Source organism: Pristis pectinata, chromosome 24 (genome assembly GCF_009764475.1).
Source record: "Pristis pectinata isolate sPriPec2 chromosome 24, sPriPec2.1.pri, whole genome shotgun sequence".
Lineage (NCBI taxonomy): Eukaryota > Metazoa > Chordata > Chondrichthyes > Rhinopristiformes > Pristidae > Pristis > Pristis pectinata.
The window spans coordinates 20,468,905-20,487,778 of NC_067428.1; the positions used below are offsets into that span (position 1 = coordinate 20,468,905).

Consider the following 18,874-nt stretch of genomic DNA (forward strand, 5'->3'; position numbering starts at 1 on the left):
CTTAGCTACTTGTGCTAGACGTGTAATGTGGTAGTGGTGAACTCCACACCTGAAGTTGGGTGTTGGTAATGATGAGTACTGGTTGCCAAAGTGATGTGTTTCACCGTGTCAGAGAAATTCTCTTTTAGTCATATTTTCCTACAACCTAGAAGGAGGCCATTTGGCCCATCGGGTCTGTAACAGCTCTCAACACAAAACCATTAATCCCATTGCCCCCGCTTGTTGCCCATAACCTGTTTTCTGTCACATACCCATCAACTACACTCAGATTCACATAGCAGGGGTAATTTATAGGCATCAATCTACCTACCAGCCTCCACATCTGTAAGATGTGAGGGGCAGGCACGGTAGTGTAGTGGTTAGCGTAACACTTTACAGCACCAGCAACCTGGGTTCAATTCCGGCCGCTGTCTGTAAGGAGTTTGTACATTCTCCCCGTGTCTGCGTGGGTTTCCTGCGGGTGCTCTGGTTTCCTCCCACATTCCAAAGACGTACAGGTTAGGAAGTTGTGGGCATGCTATGTTGGCGCTGGAAACGTGGCGACACTTGCGGGCTGCGCCCAGAACACTCTACACAAAAGGATGCATTTCTCTGTGTGTTTCGATGTACATGTGACTAATAAAGATCTTATCTTAAACCAGAGCACCCAGAAAATCCATGCATGCACAGGGAGAGTGGGCAAACTCCAATCAGACTACACTGGAGGTCAGGGTTGGTTCTGGGTCATGAGAGCTGCAAGGCAGCATCACAATCTGCCGCTCCACCACACATCCCCAGTCCTCTCTGCAACTTAAAACTAACTTGTCTCTCACTTTTCCAGTTCTGATGAAAATCCGTCAACCTGAAACATTAACTCTGTTTCCCGTCCCACAGATGCTGCCTGACCTGAATGTTTCTAGCAATCTAGCATTTTATTTCAGATTTCCAGAATCTGCAGTGTTTTAATTTTCAATTACCAGGAATAAGGAAGTCATCTCTGTACCCTATCCTAACTGTTTCAGCTCACCGCCAAACTAACCTGCACTGACCTCAGTACAACTTGGCTCCTTCACTAAATTATTTCTTTCACAGCTCATTAAAATGAGATGAGGGAAAGGAAGTTCTATTTAAGTAGCACTTTGCACAACTTCAGGATACCCAAAAGGCTTTACAGCCAATTTTTTGAAGAACAGATATTGCTCAAATGCTGGAAGCATGGCAGCAAACCAGTGCACAGCAAGATCCCATCATTGCACTAAGATAACGGCTGGAGAATCTGCATAGGTGATGCTATCTGAAGGTGAAACATTGATCGGGTCATCGTTACAGGACCGTTTGAACTCAGGGAAAGAGCACAGGGGGGTCATGGTTTGATGTCTCATACAACACTTAGATAGGTACATGGATAGGAAAGGTTTAGAGGGAGATGGGACTAGCTCTGGTAGGCAACTTAGTCGGCATGGATGAGTTGGGCCGAAGGGCCTGTTTCCGTGCCGTATAACTCTATGTAGAATGTAGAAAAAAGGTAGCACCATTGACAGCGTGGCATTCCCTCAACTCTGCACTAGATTTTGTGCTCATGTCCCTGGAGTGGGATTTGAACGCTCAACCTTTATGAATTACAGGCAGGTTTGCTACCTCTGAACCACAGGTGACATTCATGTAAATATCACTGAATGAAATTTATGGGACATAATGATCTGACAAATTAGAAATAAAAGTTGCTTAAATTGTATAATGGGTTCATCATTAAATAGCTGTACATCTGCATGTGATGTGAATGCAGTATTGTGAGAACCCAGTGAATGCTCCTGCTTAAGATTTACTGGGAATATTACTCTCTTTGAACAGGCATCTCTTGTATTGCCGGGGGCTTGGATGTGACCTCATTTAAAGCCCAGTTCTGTGGTGAAATTGGAATGTGCCGTCAATAAGGAACCAAAATATTCATGAATTTTTTAATGCATTGATGGCGAGGAACACTTTCAGAACTGCTCTATGTTAATAACTTGCCCTTCAAACAGGCATAATTTGTAGACAGAACATCAGTTGGATTGCCTTTATTTAATTCTTCTCCCTAATGAAATCAAAATTGTAAGAGAAGAGTTGAGGCAAACTAATGGTGTAATTGTGCTCACCCTGTTCCTGGGGCATGTGTTGGCAGTATTCTACAGAGCATTGAGCAGTCTCCACTAAGGTCAAATAGAACAGCAGAAAGGATGAAAGGATGGGAAATAAGGCTTGTGCTTGCATCCCCCAGCAGTGCCCTGAAGGATGGGAAGGAAGGAATCACAGCAAATGAGCACTCGCTGATTGCTTTTTGATCTCTCTTGAACTGACACAAGATATTTGGAAGCTGCATATGTTAAATACAGGAGTTCCTGCCACCTCAGATCCCAATTATTCCCATTGATTTGGAAAGATGTTCTTTCAAATGCTTACAGATTTTGAACTGCAAATCTTTCAAGTAAGGAATATTAGGTCAAATCACCTGCCTTCCCTGAATGCCCTGGGACCACCTCAAGAGCTGTCAACATCAAGCAACTCAGTTGAGCAAAATCTGAAGTGACTTGTGGGTGGGGAAATAACCATTTTCTTCCCCGAGTAACGGAAACAAAAGAAAGAGCTTAAAAAGTGCCCTCTGACCAAAACACATGAAAAGAATGAAGAAGCAAACTGAGTTCTGTATGTAAATACGAGACTGCAAAATCTCACCACCATTTTGTGTGGCCTTATGACTAACCAACATTTTACATTCGCATATTGTGACCCAGTGCACTTTCAGATGGAGGGCAGAGTCCATGGATTCCATTTGAATTTCATTCTGTGGTGCTGGTTTCTAAAAGTGTCATAGAAACATGTCAGTCGTGTCACTGGCTGAGTAATCCAGAGGCCCAGATTAATAATCCAGAAAATTCAACCACAATTTTATAATTAAATAAATCTTGATTTTAAAAATTTAGTGTCTGTTATGCTGACCGTAAAACCACTAAAGTGTCATAAAAATCCATTTGGTTCTCAACGTTCTTTAGGGGAGGAAGTCTGCCATCCTCACTTGGTCCAGCCAATTTGTGGGTTTAGACTCACCAATGTGGTTGATTGTTTTGTTTTTCCTCATTCAAATTGACTTCAGGAAAGCGGGCGCTGTACATGCACCTGTCTACATCAACGGTGCTGAGGTCGAGGAGAGTTGAGAGTTTCAAGTTCCTAGGAGTAACATCATGAATAGTGCCTTGGTGAAGCAGCCAGCATAATCAAAGACCCCACCCACCCGGGTCATTCTCTCTTCTCTCCTCTCCTATCAGGCAGAAGATACAGGAGCCTGAGGGCACGTACCACCAGGCTCAAGGACAGCTTCTATCCCACTGTGATAAGACTATTGAAAGGTTCCCTTATACGATGAGATGGACTCTTGACCTCACAATCTACCTTGTTATGACCTTGCACCTTATTGTTTACCTGCAATGCACTTCCCCGTAGTTGTGACAGTTTACTCTGTATTCTGTTATTGTTTTTACTTGTACTACCTCAATGCACTCTGTACTAACTCAGTGTATTTGCACTGTGTAATGAACTGATCTGTACGAACGGTACGCAAGACAAGTTTTTCACTGTACCTCGGTACAAGTGGCAATAATAAACCAATATCAATACCAATACCAATTGCAGCGTCTTGGGTGCATTCACAATGAATGGAAATATCATTCAGGAGAATTGCCTCCACTCCCAAGTTTCCAGGTGTGTTCCTGCACACCAAAGTTTATCCACTTCATCCCATTCTCATGGTCTATGTGGTCCAGAGCTATGCAGATTGGTGGACCTGCAGATGCCAACACTGATCGTCCTGGCAAATTCATTCTACAATTCAGAATCAGCTTTATTATCACTGACTTGTATGACGTGAAATTTGTTGCTTTGCGGCAGCAGTACAGTGCAAGACATAAAAATTACTGTAAGTTACAAAAATAAATAAATAGTGGAAAAGAGGAATAACAGTGTTTATGGGTTCATGGACTGTTCAATAATCTGATGGCGGAGGGGAAGAAGCTGTTCCTGAAATGTTGAGTGTGGGTCTTCAGGCTCCTGTACCTCCTCGCCGATGGTAGTAACGTGAAGAGGGCATGTCCTGGGTGGTGAGAGCCCTTAGTGATGGATGCTGCTTTTCTGAGGCACCACCTCTTGAAGATGTCCTCGGTGGTGGAGAGGGTGGTGCCCATGATGGAGCTGGCTGAGTCTATGACCCTCTGCACCCTCTTGCAATCCTGTGCATTGGAGCCTCCATGCTGGATGTTCACAAGATCACAAGATAAGGGAGCAGAAGCAGGCCATTCGGCCCATCGAGTCTGCTCCAAGGAAAAGGGAAAAAGAAATGGGGTGGGAAAAAAGAGAGAGAGAAAAAAAAACTATTCTAATCCCATTTGCCAGCCTTATCCCCATATCCCTTGATACCCTGACTATTTAGATATCTGTCTATCTCCTCCTTGAATACCCCCACTGATCTGGCCTCCACTGCTGTGCGTGGCAAGGAGTTCCACAATTTCACCACCCTCTGGGTAAAGAAACTTCTCCTCATCTCTGTCTTGAAACTGTACCCTCTAATTCTAAGATTGTGCCCTCTGGTCCTGGACATGCCCACCAAGGGAAACAGCCTAGCCACATCCACTCTATCCTTACCTGTCAACATTTTAAATGTCGCTACGAGGTCCCCTCTCATCCTTCTGTACTCCAGCGAGTACAGTCCAAGAGCCGACAAACGCTCATCATACTTAAGCCCTTTCATTCCTGGAATCATTCTCGTAAATCTCCTCTGAACCCTCTCCAACGTCAGCACATCCTTCCTAAGATGCGGGGCCCAAAACTGCGCACAGTATTCCAAATGAGGCCTCACTAGCGCCCCGTAGAGCCTCATCAACACTTCCTTACTTTTATACACTATACCTCTCGAGATGAATGCCAACATAGCATTCGCTTTCTTAACCACCGATCCAACCTGGTGGTTAACTTTTAAGGTATCTTGTATGAGTACCCCCAAGTCCCTTTGTACTACCGCACTATCAATCTTCTCTCCTTCTAAATAATAATCTACCCGCTTATTTCTACTTCCAAAGTGTACAACTGCCCTTGTGCTTGTTCTACTGTTCTCTTCTGTCCTCACAGTGTTTCCCCTTCCCAATCCAACAGGTAGCTGAACAGGGTCTATATTGACCAATTGGATGGTTCTTTGGGTCATCCTTTTCTCCCATAACATGTAGGGGTTAGGCTCGCTATGCAGCCCCTCAACCTGTACTTCCATGAAATTAGGTCCTAAATGATCTTTCTTCAGGCTGCATCCTATCTCTCCCCAGACTGATTTTTTAACTGTGTTCACTTTTTGGGATGTGTGCATTGCTGGAAAGGCCAGCACTTGATTGCCCAACCTTAATTACTCCTGGAGTTTATGATACAACTGAATGGTTTCTAGCCCATTTCAGAGAGCAGTTAAGAGTCAACCAGATTGCTGTGGGTTAGGAGTCACATACAGGCTATCCCCGAGTTATGAGCCCTACATGTGCGAATGAGCTCCCATAAATTTTATTTAATTCAAATGAGAACCAGTCTTGGAAAAAAAAACCTGTATGCATGTAACCTTCCCGCCTTAATCAGATACCATCATCTGTCAGTTTCACTGTGGGAGGCCACTTAAGAGAGTTGCTTTGGAAATTGACAAGTAATCACTTCTATTGATACCTGTGACATGATACTGTATTAAACAATGTAACATGCTCTGATACTTCAAGCCCATCAAAACCAGCCATGGGGTGTGGGACATCCTGATTCTGTACCATTGTAACCAGGCAGTGGAAGACAATAAATAAATGATCACATTAGTTGGCCCTCATCAACACCATTCATTATGATACTGTGGAGATATGGTTACTGTAACAAGTGATTTTTGTGTATTTTCTGACATGGACAAAATCAAATTATGGACATTTGTAAAAACGGAACCTATTTGTAATCCGGGGAAGGCCTGTATGGGGTTGATGAAATAGGAATGGAATTAGTGAAACTGAGAGTTTTTTATAACCATCCAGTTAGCTTTGTGGTCACCATTATTGAGACCAATTTATATTCCGCTAATTCTGGATTATTATCTGAATTTCAAATGCCAAGATGAGGTTTGAACTAGTGTCTCTATCCAGTGTCTCTGGATAGTTGGTCCAAGCCTTTGGATTATTAGTTCAGTAATATAATCAATGCATACTGACCGTTATCCCCTCTCACTTCGTATACCCTTCCCTCATAGGCTACCCTCTTGTTCACTGCAATGTGAGCACCAGATCCTCCTCTTCCACTGGAGGTCTGAACTCTAAGGCCCTTTTTCTCCCCTCTTCTTCCCCTTTTACCTTCTCTCACTTCCCCCTTCGCACACCCCCTTTCACTCTCCCCACATCATCTCCTCTTGCTCACCTTCTACATCCTCTTCACCCTCCACTTGTCCCCTCCACCTTCTCTCTCTCCCTATTCACCTTCAGCTGCCTATTTCTTCTGCTTCTTCCTACTTCTCACTTCTTCCCCTGACACCCTGCCCCACCTCCTCCCTGTCCAATATCTTTATAACCAGTCAATTCAAAGATTTCTTTTTAAAACAAAACAATTTTTTGATATTCGAGTTCTCCCTGCTTGGATGCTGCAGTGTCCTGGAAATTAATCTTCAATTTCTGGAGATTCCATGCATACAGTGAGAAGCTGCTAAGCCTAAATATGGCAGATAAAGATGTTCCCTTTCTAAGTCAGAATTCATTGTCCACAGGAACACAGAAATGTGATTCCTCAACAACATCATGACCAAGGCAATCCTCCAAAGAAAATTACTAGCTGGAAGTGTCAAGCCCTATGCACATCCACCAAACTAAACAGGGTGTGCATAGATATGATTGAAGCTCAGTGCTTCAGTAGCACAAAGGGTTTGCAGAGCACTAAAGAAGGAGCTTCAAGAATGACCTCTCCTGCCTGAGGAACTTCCATTTCAATGCTGTGCTTGAATAAAGCATTGTCCTTTGAAAATGTTGGAAAGGAGACTTTTTCGCTAACTGTACATTTTCCAGCTTATGTAAGCAGGAATGGCACTAAGCTATTTGAAAGAAGCATGTTTTGACGTTAGCAGCTAGCCTCTCACGTTCTTCCATGATCAGCCAATTCTAATCATTTGTGCATCTTTAATTTTAATCACTCCATGATTGGAATCCAAACCCCCATTTGCCAAGGCCCTAAGCTCTGGAATTCCCTGCCAAATACTTTTTGCTTCTTAACCTTTCTCCTTTAAGCAACCATGGGAAGGTTTCCAGCATGGGACCAACATGCTGAAATGAATTTGTCTCAAGTTTGGGAGACGATGTTTATAGGTTACAAAGACTTTGTGACAAAGTTCCCAGAGACACCTGTGAACTATTGGGGTCTCAAGGTACATCCCAAAGAGATCCCAGCTACTCCACTAAAACATGTTTTAAATCCTCCCTTTTTGTCCAAATGTTGTTGATTGGTCCTAATACCACATTAAGTCTTATTGATCTTACAGAGGTATTCAAAGTCATGAGGGGCCTAGACAGGGTGAATGCACACAGTGCTTTTCCCAGGGTTGGAGAATCAAGAACGAGAAGGCACAGGTTTAAGGCGAGAGGGAGGTATTTAATAGGAGCTTGAGGGGCCAACTTTTTCATCCAGACGGTAGCCCTTATATGGAATGGGCTGCCAGAGGAAGTGGTTGAGGTGGGTACATTAACAAGATTTAAAAGACATTTGGACATGTACGTGGGTAAGAAAGGTTTAAAGGGATATGGGCCAAATGGGACTAACTTAGATGGGAATCTTGGTCCGAAGGGCCTGTTTCTGTGCTGTATTACTCCATGACTATAAGTGGAATGGTATCAAACGTTGTTTGATCATCATTCCTATGAAGTGCCTTGAAAGACACCATATAAACTCAAGTTCTTCTTCACATTTGCAACAGAATAACCAAATAAACGTTTGGCAGGGTGTCCCTTCAGACAATGCGAAACCACGAATTGCTAATATTATCTCAATAACCCATTACACCACCCCTGAAGAAAATGCATGTGACAACTCCTCTGTTGATACTGCCTTCTGCTGCATCCTGTCATAAAGTTCACCAAACACAGTAAAAACTGGTAGTTTGGGGAGAGGCCAGAGAGAACTGGGGTGGGGGTTGGGTGGAACTTACATTGGAGGTGTAAGTTGTACACTGCTGCGACCCATACCCCAGTGAGTTTGTTTAATAAGATTAGGCTCGGTAAAGTTAGTCACTACAGTCTTTTGGTGTTCATATTTTCATAAATTAAACTTGAATAATTTATTTTCATCATTATTGATCAAAAGGTGATAGAAGAACAGCTAAATGTCATTTAAACACAACAAAGCCAATTTTCAAAACTGAAATGCCTTTAAGAGCTTATGCATTGCTACAGCTTGTATACTTTTATGGAATGTGAAAGAAAGCAAGCTTTTAATTCCTTTGTGGCCTTCCATCTATTTCTGCTGACTCTTCCTGCCTGTGTTCCAGATAATCAGGTATTACTGAATAAATGAGCTGCTTCTGAAATATTCTTATTCTAAAAATCCCAGGTCACAGAAAAAATGCAAGAAAGATATCCAGTATCTGGTAACCTGAGCACCTTTGGGGAAAGTCACAAAAGATAAAACAGAAAGATCAAGAGGTAGGTCACACAGGACTTCTGTGATATTCAACACTGTCTGGGCAGCAAGGTGTGAGGACCTTGGGATGCAACAGTCACAATGAGATCTCAAATATCTGGGATGAAGATCTGACCTTTGTTTCAAACCTTCAGGCTCTTATATTGAAAGTTGGCTGAGGACAGGTTAAAATCTCAGAGGAGCATTGCTCACATGTTTCAGGTTTACAAACTTAAAAAGAAGTAGGTCATTGCCAGGCAGTCTAAAAATCACCCGTTCACAATCCTAAGCATTCATCTTTTAGTGCTGATGTTTACATAGCACACTTCAAAGCTGGGCATATTTAACACACTCACACACCTGTGCTCCTTTTGAGGCTTTTCTGCATTAACCTGTCCTAAAATGTACAGCACCTCTGCTAAAGGAATACCCAAATAAAATATAACAAGTAAGTAGGCCTAACAGTTCCTTGAGCCTGATCAATAACATCGTGGCTGATCTGATCAATGGTAAATTTCGTGCATGATATCCATAAACTGTGATTTTCCAAAAATCTATCTACCTCAGACTTGAATATATTCAATAACCCTGCATCCACCACACTCTGGGACATAGAACTCTAAAGATTCACATTCCTCTGAGAGAAGCAATTCTTCTTCATCTCAGTATTAACTGGGAGCACTCTTACCCCTAAGACTATGTCACTTCTTTAAGATATACCCACCAGGGAAAACATCTTCCCTGTATCTGCCTTGAATCACATAAGCTTCAATAAGATCAACTCTCATTCTTCTATACCAGAGAGTATTGGTTTAGCCTGTTCAATTATTCCTCGTGTAATAATCTCTTTACCCCAGGGATCAATCTGGTGGACCTTCTCTGCACCACCTTCAAGGCAAATACATTCTTCTTCAAAGGAGAACAAAACTGTACACGGTAGATATCTCACCAACGTTCTGCAGCATTGTTGCAAGTCTTCCCTACTTTTGTACTCTAACCCTCTGTCGTTAAGATCACCATTCCATTTACCTTCCTAATTACTTGCTGCACCTGTTGGATGGGGCATTAGACATTAAACTGGTGTGAACACAAACAGGTCCTAGGTCACAGTTTTGAAGAAAAGTAGGACAGTACTCCTTGGAGTCCTGACAGATATACGTATTTCCATCAACCAATATCACTGACGACAGATTTTTAAAAAATTCATATGCAGTTTGTAGGCATTGGTGGTGCGGCCAGCCTTTACTGTCCATTGTTAATTGGCCTTGAGAGAAGGGCAATCCTTCTGCTGATGGTTCTCCCACAATGCTATTGGCAAGGACTTGAAGGATTTGAGCTCAACTACAATCAAAGCATGAGAATATATTTCCAAAGCAGGATTAAGAATCTGTAGACAAGAGTGTTCTTGATGGTAGAGGTTAAGGGGTTTGGAGGTCCTCCAGAGTTGTCCAGGTGAGTAATTGCAATGTATTTTGGAGATGGTACACACTGCAGCCACGGCACAATGATAGTGAAGGAATGAATATTTAGTGCTGGATAAACGGGTAATCAAGCAGATTGAATCATCCTAGATGGCGTCAAGCTTCTTGAGTGTTGTTGAAGCTTTATTAATCTAGAGTGCCTTGTAGGTAGTGGAAAAGGTCTGGGGAGTCAGGAAATGAATCACTCACTGCCGATATTTTACTCTTCACCAACAATGAATAGGTTGCCTGCCAAACCTTCTTACCTTATACCAATGACTATGCATGTGCTTAATTGGCTGTATAAACATTGATGTATCCTGAAGTCATGAAAGGTTGGAGAAAAACGCAATTTTATTTCTTTATGAAGGATTTTAATATCGTGAGTTTCTGTTAAACTTTCCCATTATAGGTTCCTATGACCCAACATATTATAATTATTATGTAAAATCTATCTTGCTGCCCAGTGGAGGAGCATAATCTAGCCTATGTATTCAATAGAATTAAACATCAGTGCTTTGGAAAGTGAATGTGCATTTACACTAGAAGGTGAATTTGTGTCCAGGTGCATAGGAGAGGAACTCACTATGGGCCATCCACTCAGACACCAGAGATAAGGAGGAATTTATTTTCTCAGAGGATGTGAATCTTTGAGAATTCTCTGCCCCAGAGAGCTGATGATGTTGATTTGTTAACTGTGTTCAAGGCTGAGATTGAAATATCTTTGGACTGTTGGAGAATCAAGGGTTTTAGGGACTGAGTAGCAGTGAAGGCCAAAGATCAGACATGACCTTATTGAATGGTAAAACTGGCTAACGGGACCATACAGCCAATTCCTGTGCATATTTCATGTGGTACCATTGTGCTTGATGCCTTTAATTCATCTCGGCTGCTACCCATTCCTCCTGTTTCAACATACTTTTGAGCCATTTGCATCACTGAAATTATTTGCAAATGTAACCAGATTATATTGTCGATTGGTCTGTGTAGATGAATGTTTTGGTAAAGCTTAAGTGGCAGCTGGGTATCAGCATGGGGTAGACGTGAATCACAAGTTACATTACAGGGAGGGATGAAGTGGGAGGGGACTCCTGCAGAGTATAAACATCAGTAAGATGAAATGACTTGCTTCTGTGCTGTATATTCCATGCAATTAAGGATAAAGCTTTATTGGAGGAGAATTCTGTGAATAATCTCCCAAGCCAAACGTGTTAGAATATCGCTCACTGGTTGCAATTACCATAACATATTTGATTCCAATGACTTTGCAAAAGGTGCAGAGGGAATACAACAAAGAGCTGACATTCTCACCCATTGAGTGCTCATGACCAAAGTTGAATTTCCCTGCCATTAAATCTTAATTTTAGGTTCACATTGAAGAAGAGCCACAAAAAGATCATATTTGATATTGTACTTCTGGTTTCTATTCATTATTTGAATGAGAAACTGTAATCTGTGTTTGATTTTCCTGGAGGTTTGTTTCTGGTTTTACTGACTGGGAAGTCTGGCTCAAGTGACACTTCCACTTTATACCATTTCAATGAGCTCTACTCGGGTTACAGTCCTTTATGTCTCGCTAGCTAGTGAACAACCCTTTTTAACTGCCTCTTCACTGACTTTCCACTCACTTTGTAAACTTTTTTAAAAAAAGTTAGAGCAAAGAACTTTTCTCCTGCTAGTCATAGACATGGTGGTAGTTGTGCATGGATGCGTTTATTTCTTGTGCAGCAGAAGAGGATCGAGATTGATGCTTATGTGGAAACCCAGAAGGATTGGAATTCAGTCCAGGATGCTGGTGATCGTGCTGGGGTTGTTGCCTTTGCTGAGTTTGGTTCAGAGTAGGATTCTCCCCCAAGCAAAGCTCTCCCACTCTAGAGCCTGTCCAAACCATCTCAATCCAGGACTGTGGGTGGATGCACAGAGCATTTGCGAGAGGGAATGCAACACTGACGAGGTAGATTATGAATGCAATGCAATAGAAATCAATTCTGATGGGCTCCTGTAATGTAAGAAGGAAGCATTGAATTTTTTGATTTTTATTTTTAGTTCATTTTGGAATTATGTTTCGGTTTTATCATTGTTTAGCAAAATCAGGTATTTTCAATTGTTTTGAAAAAAGGTTAAGACACGCATCAACTTTTAGTCTTTATAAACATAGTTAAACTGAAATTAGTAATAATTATAACAGGTATATATTCAAAGTCATATTTACTAATTAAAATTTACTACTGTGGGGGTCACAGGCTGACCAGCACATCCCACAGACGGATGGGATTGGTCAGTTGTCTACTGACACGTTTTGTAAGCTGCATGTGGCTTGTAAAACAAAATGAATAAAAATGTAAATTCTGCATGGTTGACATTTACTGCTGGTGCAGAAATTTAGCACTCTTTAAAAAACAATTTTTCCAAGTAGCCTTCAATTTTTTATGTTTATTGGTTAAAGCTGAAAAATTCAAGATGTCATGTTTATTGTTGGGCTGTGGCATAAATTTCAGCATTGATTATCTGTTGTTCCCTAACCTTGATTCTTTCCAAGTGTTTGAAAGTTTTGCTCAAAAATGTTCACTTTTGTTTTTCCACTTTTGTGAAACTCACCATGAAAGGGATAAATGCACGTTATTTGTTGAAAAAGTAGACTATTATTTGTCTAATCTGAGAAACGTTATTTACAGTTCTTCACTCTGAGCCCTCCTAATTTAGGTGTTTATATGAATCGATTACACCAGTATATGCTGATGATTGCTGCGTCTAATGGAAATATTCAATTTGTTGTTGTAGAATTTCTTGATGATCAGTAACCTAAGTAATTGTTCTTTCTGAAAATCATTGAGGAAAAGCAACAAGTATAAAAAAATCTACATTCACGTCAGCTTTTTTTGCAAGCTTTTACTTTTGAGGTGTGGGGACAAAAAGCAGCCAATTTTTCACTGCAAGATCCCACTAATACCAGAGCTTTGCTAGTTTTGTTTTCAAGTGATGTTAGTTGAAAGATGCATGTTGGATAATACATCAGGCAGAATTCCTCTTCTTCCAAGTATTGTCATAGAATATTTTACATCCACCTCAGAGTGAATTAAACAATGGGACCTTTATTTATGTATTGTTATTGGGTCTTCCAAAAGTGCAGCATTACCCTCATGGAATCATAGAGTGACACAGTACGGAACAGGCCCTTTGGCCCCTGAATCTGCACTGACCAACAACCACCCATTTACACTAATCTTGCATTAATCCCATCTCTTCATTCTCTCTGCATTCTTGTCAACTCTACTCAGATTCTACCACTCATCTGCAGGGGCAATTTACAGTGGCCAACTAACCTACCAACCAGCATATCTTTGGGATGTGGGAGGAAACTGGAACACCTGGAGGAAACAGGTGCGGTCACAGGGAGAACATGCAAACTCCACACAGACAGTACCCAAGGTCAGGATTAAACCTGCCTCTCTGACACTGTGAGGTAGTGGCTCCACTAGCTCTGCCACTGTGCTGCCCTCGTACTCTGTTGTAGGTTTTTGTGTTCAAGGTTCCAGAGAGGATTTTGGACCAGCAACTTTCTGATTCAGAGGAGAAAGCACTTACCTGCTGAGGCACTGATGACTGACCACAGGGAGCCAATCACCTCAGGTGAAAGGTGCAGCAATACAAGAAAAACATGCATTTATATAGCACCTTTCATTTCCCTTTGTGGGCATCCTAAGCACTTTTACTTCAGTGAAGTACTTTGAAGATGTAGCCACTGCTGTAATGTGAGAGAAAGTTTCCTTAAACACTTCTAAGATAATGACCAGATAATATTTTTGAGCATATAAACACAGCTGGAAAGGAAACATTCCAGGAATAAGTGGCAGCCTTGCTCATCATTTTAAGGAGAAAATACTCAGGTTTCAGAAATGCACTGCTTCTCAGAATTTAAGGCAGTTGAAACTCTTGCAGAGTTATAGTGATGTGGCCCTGAGCTATTCTGCAAATCTTTATTGCTCTCCACTCTAAACAAAGTTGAACATCAGCAAAGGGCAACAATGATTTCAGATGTGGGGGGTGTGAAATCTGTGGTCTAACGTTATGTAGGGGAAGGCATTGATGGAAAAGGTCAATGGGAAAGTAGCAAGGAGACTTCACTTGTATCAAGATTTGTCAGAATGCAGTCCTGTATCTCAGGATATTTTGCTATATAATTGGAAGTTGATTCTGTTGCCATTGTGGAATGATATTGGAATTGCTAACTGTCTTTTTCAGTGCTAGATTGGTTATGGATAATTTCATTAAACTGACAGACAAAATTGCCATGCTGCATTACTCTATGACTCTGTAACAGTGCAGAGAGATATTACATATCCCATAGATATAATAATGTAGATTCATTAACATGGCAAAAGAGGAGTTAAAAGTACACAAAAGCAGCCCATAAACCTCCTCCTAAAAGAGGTATCCAATTGGTCCCTAAACCAAAATATTCCAGATTATGCGAATCTGAAATCACATCAGAAATGCTAGAAATATTCAGGAAGTCAGGCAGATCCTCTGGAGGGAGAGACAGAGCTAATGCTCCAGAACTTCATCAGAATTGGGGAAAGTTAGATATAAAACAAGCAGTGATTTGATAAAGAAATGGAGAGAGGCAGAGAGAACAAACGGAGGGGGTGGAGGGAAGGAGAGATTGGATGATGCACGTCCTGGTCACGTCTCTCCCAGGCCGAGCTTTATCAGCTTCTGTTGGTGGGCTCCCTCACTACTTGCGGACAAGAGAGGCTACAGGTGCAGGAATCAGGAGCAACGCACAAGATGCTGGAGGAATTCAGCTGGTCAGGCAGCATCTGTGGAGGGAAACTGACAGGTGAAAGGTCTCTACCCAAGATGTCAACTGTCCATTTCCCTCCACAGATGCTGCCCGACCCACTGAGTTCCTCCAGCATCTTGTGTGTTGCTCCCTCACTACACATGTCTATCAATCTCAAACTCAAGATGTTTTTCATTGGCTGCAAAGCATTTGGGACATTCTTAAAAGGACGTGGGAGATGCTATATAAGTGCGTGTCTCCAAATGACAATGTGCATTGCTGTTTGCAGGACTGTCAGAGCTTCGAGAAATGCTGCACCAACGTGTGTGGCCTGAAGAGCTGTGTGGCAGCGAGGTTTGCGGATGGCAGCTTGGCTTCCTCGGACCTTCCCAAGGAGGCGACGTGTGAGAGGATCGTGTGCACCCAGCAAGGTTCGGAGTGCGATATCTGGGATGGGCAGCCCATCTGCAAGTGCAAGGACAGGTGCGAGAAGGAGCCAAATTTCACCTGTGCCTCAGATGGCCTGACCTACTACAACAAGTGCTACATGGATGCCGAGGCATGTATCAGGGGCATCAGCCTGACGGTAGTGACCTGCAGGTATCACATCAGCTGGCCCAACACCAGCCCCCAGCCGTTGGAAACCACGGCCAACCCAACGTCCACAAGCTCGCTGGAAGACTCCATCCCCCCCGCCCTCTACACCAACCCGTTCCACCAGTCCGTCTACATCGGAGGCACCGTGAGCTTTCACTGCGACGTGAGCGGGCGTCCCAGGCCAGACATCACCTGGGAGAAGCAGAGCGACCACCGGGAAAATATCATCATGAGGCCTGACCAGATGTACGCCAACGTGGTGGTCACCAATATCGGCCAGCTGGTTATTTACAGCGCACAGCAGGAGGACGCGGGGATATACACGTGCACGGCGAGAAACGCCGCAGGCCTCCTGAGGGCAGACTTCCCGCTGTCAGTCATCAAGCGAGGACATTTGGGAGAGGGCACAGCCAACAAAGGCCAGCCTCTACCGTCCGGAGAGTGCTTTAAGGACCCGGACAAGAGGGAGTGTGGCCGCCAACACGTGCGGTGGTTCTATGACCACAAGAAGGGCACTTGCTCGACCTTCGTGTCTGGTGGCTGCAACGGCAGCAAGAACCAGTTTGAGACGTACGAGGAGTGCAGGTTGGCCTGCGTCAACGAGACGGTTAACATCTGCACCTTTCCAGCTGTGCAGGGCCCTTGCAAGATGTGGGAGGCCAGGTGGGCTTACAACTCCCTGATGAAGCAGTGCCACGCTTTTGTCTACAGTGGCTGCGAGGGGAACAAGAACAATTTTGAGAGCAAGGAGACGTGCGAGGAGACCTGCCCTTTCCCCAAAAACCAGCAGTGCAAAGCCTGCAAGCCTCGGCACAAGATCGTGCCCAGCTTCTGCAGAAGCGACTACGCCATTGTGGGAAGGGTGACCGAGATCATTGAGGAACAAGACTCGGGAGTGGCGAGGTTTACACTGGACGAGGTGCTGAAGGACGAGAAAATGGGGCTCAAGTTCTTTGACTTCAAGCACTTGGAGGTGATAATGATAAACATGGACTGGAACTGCCCGTGCCCTAACATAACCCTGACAGATGGGCCCCTCCTTATAATGGGCGATGTCCATGATGGGATGGCAGTGCTGGGTGCCGAGAGCTACGTGCGGACTGTCAGTGACAAACGCATTAAAAAACTGCATGAAATCATTGAAAAGAAGACTTGTGAACTCCTGCATCGCTTCCAGGATTAAACTGAACCACCACACAGCTAGTTTAATCAAGGTCTTTTACATCTAGATATGAATTTAAGAATTATGTATTTCTTCAGAAATATTATATTTCTGAGGGTACTTCCCTGAACATTTACAAATAGTTGATTGTCATCCAAAATGCCTGTCTTACAGTAACTATGTAACATTGTGATTTTATTTTTAAAGACCTGCTATTACCCTGCTTAACTGATTGTAGTATGTTAATATACCCGACCTCTATAATGATTGAAGTGAAGGAGATGTGAAGGGCAGTCCAGGTAAAATTATAATTTGCAGAGCAACCTAGAGGGCATGAGCACATATTGTGGGATTTACAAACATTGTTTACCTATTACTTTTTTTCATTCCATTTGCTTTTACCTCTGCTGGGCTGCATTTCAAAGTAGAGCTTAAAAAATAGAAGCAGCAGTCGGCTATTTTGTCCCCTGCTCTCTGCCCTGCCATTCAATAAGCATTGCTTCCCTACACCAATCCCATATCCATTGAAACCCTTAGCATCTAAAAATTTATTGAATATTTTCTAGTGGTATTGGCAGTGTACACCATCACATCTCAATGGCAAGCTATAAACTGCTGGAAGAACTCAGCAGGTCAAGCAGCATCTGTGGGGAGAGCAGGATTGTCGATGATTCGTGTTGAGACCCTGCATCTGGATCCTGACTTCTTTAAGCAGTTTATTTTTTGCTGCAGATTCTAGCACCTACAGTCACTTGTGTCTCAATGGCACGCTATTTGACCACCCAAGGGATTTCAAATTTGTGAGTTTTAGTGATTGAATATACTTTCAAATTGATAATTGCTAGATGTCTGGATTGACTTGCCCAGTGACACTGAAGAAAATTGCCATACACCTAGTCAATGATTGAGCTGAGATGAAACATCTGAGCATGGACCTGTGTTCAGTTGATCCCTCCAACTAAACCACATTTATCCAGTTCATTACCCACTAGCCGAAATGCAGCAAATTAGCAAACCTCTGCCATGGCTGGTTGTTTTTCTAAATGGCATATGTGTTACTCCTGTCATTTTCAACAATGGGATGCATGGCTTATGGGTGTGAACTTTAATCTTTTTGTGCATTTGTTGGTAAAACCATGATGTGAGAAGCAGAGTGTGGAGTAATTTAATGATTACAAAGAATGATTTACCTCTTTGGAATATATTTACACCTGTGCTCTACATTTACGTGTAGTATGCATGAGACTCTTGCTCCCAAAATTCATTTATGTAGCTTTACCAAAAGAACCTAGCATATTTATGGCTAGTGAGGAGCTTCTTTGCCAACTCTCCATCAAACCACTAGTTGATTAATATTTACCTGCCTGCAATCAACCTATCTATCAAAATTGCCTGCTGCAACAGCCATACAGACGTAATGCCTTCTAGCAAAATTGTTTTTCTGTGTGTGGTTAAATTTATTATGGAAAATTACGTTCCCACCAATCAATAAATCTATTTGCATCTCTGTGAAATATTGGCTCCAAATGTGCTTCCTCAGTAAAGAATAACACAACTGGAAGTGGGAGAATGGAACTGTGGAAAAATTTCTAAACCAGCTTCAACACTGACAGAGTAGGGTGGTGTGTCAGATGGAGTGACATTGATTTTTTTTATCTATCAGCTTTCATTAACACACTTGCAGGTAGAAGGTGAAGGCGTTCTCCAAGACTGTCATGAGCTTTGCTGGACATTGGACAAGGTCCTGACTCATATGGATCCAGTTTAGCTTTAGGAAATTATAAATGGAGTCAATAGGACTCTGAGGAGGAAGTAGGAGAGAGAGTTAGATTAGGCAGGGTAGGAGTGGTTGCAGAATACTGGTACAGACTTGATGAGTCAAGATTTGGTTTGTTTTTATAACCTTGGGTGAAAGGTGTATCAAGGTCGCTCAACAAATGCAAGGATTAACCTGCTTCTTGTACTGATGTTCAGATTAAAAGTGAATGGTTCTAACCTCTTTTTTTCTCTCCATTGCAACTTTATTTGCCTCTTTTACGTTAAAATAATGATTACACATCAAAAGGTATTTAGTTAACTATAGAGTACTAAGGTATAATCTAAGATTGTGAGAGGTCAGAGTCATAGAGTCATACAGCACAGAAACAGGCTCTTCGGCCCACCATGTCCTTGCCAACCATCAAGTAACAACCTATAGTAGTC

The 18,874-nt window shown here is 42.5% G+C and overlaps 1 protein-coding gene across 1 annotated transcript; it reads left to right on the plus strand.

The window, feature by feature from the left end:
• Positions 1-11,919: 11,919 nt before the first annotated feature.
• Positions 11,920-16,694, plus strand: LOC127582536 (WAP, Kazal, immunoglobulin, Kunitz and NTR domain-containing protein 2-like). The gene is made up of 2 exons (XM_052037876.1): positions 11,920-12,084; positions 15,203-16,694. The coding sequence occupies exons 1-2, from the start codon at positions 11,920-11,922 to the stop codon at positions 16,691-16,693; spliced, it is 1,656 nt and encodes a 551-aa protein (XP_051893836.1). The 3' UTR covers position 16,694.
• Positions 16,695-18,874: the final 2,180 nt, after the last annotated feature.

Excerpts from the sequence above, each read along its gene's own strand:
- LOC127582536 (XM_052037876.1), top strand. The coding sequence starts at position 11,920 with ATGCTGGTGATCGTGCTGGGGTTGTTGCCTTTGCTGAGTTTGGTTCAG. Across the intron at positions 12,085-15,202 it reads GGGAATGCAACACTGACGAG|GACTGTCAGAGCTTCGAGAA; the intron begins GTAGATTATGAA and ends TGCTGTTTGCAG.